The sequence below is a fragment of the Bos taurus genome, chromosome 7 (genome assembly GCF_002263795.3).
Source record: "Bos taurus isolate L1 Dominette 01449 registration number 42190680 breed Hereford chromosome 7, ARS-UCD2.0, whole genome shotgun sequence".
Taxonomy (NCBI): Eukaryota; Metazoa; Chordata; class Mammalia; order Artiodactyla; family Bovidae; genus Bos; species Bos taurus.
In genome coordinates this window covers 8,473,034-8,477,437 of record NC_037334.1, presented here as the reverse complement: position 1 = coordinate 8,477,437, position 4,404 = coordinate 8,473,034, and the positions used below count along the sequence as shown (strand labels likewise).

General features: G+C 38.0%; 1 protein-coding gene across 1 annotated transcript; it reads left to right on the top strand.

The window, feature by feature from the left end:
* Window positions 1-3,254: 3,254 nt before the first annotated feature.
* OR7A93 (olfactory receptor family 7 subfamily A member 93) lies at window positions 3,255-4,184 on the top strand. Its single transcript, NM_001389754.1, has one exon. The coding sequence runs from the start codon at window positions 3,255-3,257 to the stop codon at window positions 4,182-4,184; it is 930 nt and encodes a 309-aa protein (NP_001376683.1).
* Window positions 4,185-4,404: the final 220 nt, after the last annotated feature.

Genomic DNA, 4,404 nt, shown 5'->3' with positions numbered 1-4,404 from the left:
ATTTGATCACCATTTTGACTTGCCTATATTATTTTATGCCCATATGCCTTATGCCTATTATTCTAACACTGTCAACTTTTCAAATGATTTATTTTTTAATTACAGTTTCTCAACTGACTTTTGAACAGTGATTTGGCTATTAAAATGTTTTACATTGTATTTAGTTAAATGTATCTTATCTTCTTACTTCTGAGTTTCTTTCCTTAGTTAAGATAGTTGGCCCTCTTGCTATATTTAAAATGGATAACCAACAAGGGCCTACTGTATAGCCCAGGGAACTCTGCTCAACGTTATGTGGCAGCCTCAATGGGAGTGACATTTGGGAGAGAATGCATACCTGTGTACATATGGCTGAATTCCTTTGTTGTCCACCTGAAACTCTCACAAGATTTTAATAGGCTATACACTAATATAAAATACAAAGTTTAAAAGGAAAAAAATAAGATAGTTGGCCTTCCTGTAGATTTTATGTGTGGTTTTCTAAATGTTCACCTGAGGGTATTGCTTACTCTTACAGTGAATATATAATCCCTCTGATTCATTGCAGTAGGACCAAAGCTGGGAATCAACTTAATTTTCTTCCAATTAGATATCTGCTCTGCCAGATTTAAGTCAACAATCCAACCTTTTCAAACCTATTGAAATATGACCTTGACATACTAAATACCCTTACATACTGAGACCTAATTTATTGATTCATTCAACAAATAAAAATTAAGCACCTGCTAAGTGCCAAAATTTCTAGGAATATTATATATCATATTCTTTTATGTCTATGTGATTTTCAGCTTAATTATCAGTCCATGTTGAAGTCATCAAATTATTTTATGTCTCATTGCAGTAAGCTTTTGATGCATCTTTCAATTATGTTGAATATAGTTCCTTTGAAACTACTGTGTATAACCTGGTTCATCCTCTCTGTCATTCTTTTTACTTTATATAACTTCACATTTATTTAAATTTGTAGGTGCACATATTTTTGCATGGCTTCCCCAGTGGCTCAGTGGTAAAGAATCTGTCTGCAGTGTAGGAGACATGAGAGACACGGGTTCAATCCCTGGGTTGGGAGATCCCCTGGAGAAGGAAATGGCAACCCACTTCAGTAAACTTGCCAGAAAAATCCCATGGACAGAAGAGCCCAGTGGGCTTCAGTCCATAGCGTCGCAAAGAGTCAGACTGGGCAGTTGAACACAGCACATATATTTGCATACGTTTGAAAATAGGAAAGTGAACAAAACAGGTGAAATCCTGCTTGCTTGGATCTTGCATTATAATGAGAAGTTGGAGTACAATGGAAAAATGTATCTGTCACAGTGTGCTCAGGCTTAAATCATATAAAGTTATTCAGCTATTGAAAGGATGGGATTGTCATGGTATGTATAGAATTTTACAGGCTATTGTCTAGGAGGTCCTTGCATGTCTTTGCATGTTGGATAAAGACTGATATTAAAGTATGCCCACTGGACTTATCAGGATGAGATCAAAACCCACAGTAGAAGAAAAACAAAGGAAAGATACCACATGAGAAAACTGAGAAAGGGGCTTCCCTAATCTTCTATTCAATTACATAGAAAACAACGGGTCAAATACAGGACAGTCACAGGAAAAACAAGTCTCCTTCTGTTTGATATTAACAACAGTCAAAGCATATTTTATTTTGTATATTTCCTTTTGTGAATTATTATTTTATTTTCTCTGATCAGTTTTCACTAGGGGCATTCATCTTTTGTTTGTGTTTTGTTTTGTGTTTATGTTATTTTTTAAATTTATTTTGGGGCATTCAATCTTTAAAGTGTTTCACATCATATATTTATTACCACTTTTATCTTTTAAGCAATTTTATTATTATTATTTTTGCTTGGCATCAAATGGGGTTAATTAGGCTGCCAAAAACCAAAGAAGCTTTATCTGTCTCAAAGTCTCTCAGGGATCACCTGAGTTTATTAGATATTTTCTTTCTCGAGTCCTTTTCAGTCCTCTTTCTGTATGTTTATGGACAGATTGTTCATGTTTATTTAATTACAAAGCAGAAAAATGGACATACCAATATGGAGCCCAAGTCTATTTGTCCATGGGAGTCTTAAGAATTTCTGGGTACCATTTCTAAATTCTCTAGAGAAAAGATATTTGATCTGGACAGCTAGAGTTGTATCTACTCGGAGCCTAAACAGTGAAACAGTGTGAGACGGAATGAAGGAACATGGAAATAACATTGATTAGGAGGCCTGGGAATGTTGTGTGAGTGTGTGTGTGTGTGTGTGTGTGTGCATGCTTTGTGAACTGAGAGCAGTGCTCAGAGTAGGGGTACCTGGAATGGTGTATTCCAAAGTAACTCATAATACAGAGACCATAACTCATTCAAGAAAGTGCTAAGGAAGTGATCATTTTCAATTCATCAGATGCCTTTACAATGAGATTAATAAAGTGTAAGATTTACATTCATAGTGTGGACAATGGGCTCCCTGTGTCTTAAAGCCTGAGCAGCAGCAGACAGGTTTCCTCCCTCCTCAACATCCTCTAATATCATCCCTCATCACTCTGTGGCTTATTCTTTTCCCGCCACACACTGGCTCATTCTGGGCCCTGAGCTTCTGAAGCACACTTCTTCCCCAGGGCCTTTGCACTGGCTGTTCCTTCTGCCAGGCACATATTCCTCAGATAACTTTCTCTCTCTCTCTCTCTCTCTCTCTCTCTCTCTCTCTCTCTCTCTCTCGTTCTTCTTTAAGGTGTCTGTTAAAGTGCTACCTTATTTGCATGTCTTGGTTGAAGTCCCAATAAAAATAACACATTCTATCCACTCTTTCCTTTATATATGCTTTCTTTTTCTTCATTGCATCTGAGCTATTAAACATGTTGCATTGTTATTATTTTTGTTTGATTATATTTTCTCACTGCCATAAGTCTTTAGATTGTAAAGACTTATTTTTAAACATCCCTATGCTCTGGCTATGCCTGAAGAATTGTCTGTAGTCAATATATATTCCTCAAATGCATGAAAGATATTCTCAAAAACAGTAGTATACACTATGCTTGAATATCAGGCTGACAGTGGGAAAGGAATTCTATAAAAATGGAATAAGGATCCCCTTAATGAGGACCAGGCAAGCCACCAAATACAGAAATTAATATATTGGCTCTACAATATAAACATAGCATTAATTCTAGGTTCTTAAGTCGGTTATTAATTCTAAATTATCAAGTTGCTTATGTGAAAATTAATCTTTTTAAATTTTTCTGGTAGTCACCTCCAGCACATGGAACCACAGAATGATACACGAATTTCAGAATTTTTTCTTCTGGGATTCTCAGATGCACCAGCACTTCAGCCCCTCATATTTGGGCTTTTCCTCTCCATGTACTTGATCTCTGTATTTGGGAACCTGCTCATCATCCTGGCTGTCAACTCAGACTCCCACCTCCACACCCCCATGTACTTCTTCCTCTCCAACCTGTCCTTTGTAGACATCTGTTTCACCTCCACCACCATCCCAAAGATGCTGTGGAACATCCAGACACAGAGCAAAGTTATAACTTATGAAGGCTGCATCACACAGATGTATTTTTTTGTACTCTTTGCAGTGTTGGATGACTTACTCCTGACTGTGATGGCCTATGATCGCTTCGTGGCCATCTGTCACCCCCTGCACTACACGGTCATCATGAATCCCTGGCTCTGTGGAGTGCTGGTGCTGGTGTCCTGGATCATGGGTGTCCTGAATTCTTTGCTACAAAGTTTAATAGTTTTGGATCTGACCTTCTGTGAAGACTTAGAAATCCCCCAATTTTTCTGTGAACTCAATCAGGTCATCCAACTTGCATGTTCTGACACCTTTCTTAACAACATGATGATATATTTTACATCACTGCTTCTGGCCATTGGTCCCCTGGCTGGAATCCTTTACTCTTACTATAAGATAATTTCCTCCATATATAGAATAGCATCAACTCAGGAGAAGTATAAGGCATTTTCTACCTGTGCATCTCACCTCTTGGTTGTTTCCTTATTTTATTGTACAAGCCTTGGAGTGTACCTTGGCTCTGCTGGTACCCACAGCTCCCACTCAAGTGCAACAGCCTCAGTGATGTACACTGTGGTCACTCCCATGTTGAACCCTTTCGTCTACAGTCTGCGGAATAAAGACATAAAGAGAGCTCTGAAAGCATTTATAGGACAGCAGCTCTAACCAGGATGGCTTTCCTGCATCTCAAGAAGTGCCCTTGATTGCAGGACAAAGAGCAACTGAGCCAGGAACTGCTTTTCCTTGATCCATTGTGGAAATAAACCTTGTTCCTTCTATTGATTTCCATGAGTGTCCATTTCTTTGTCTCCACCTCTTTATACAATTTAAGTAACTCACTTTGCAATTCACTTCCTGAGTCTGATAAAGTTTTCCCATTTATCTT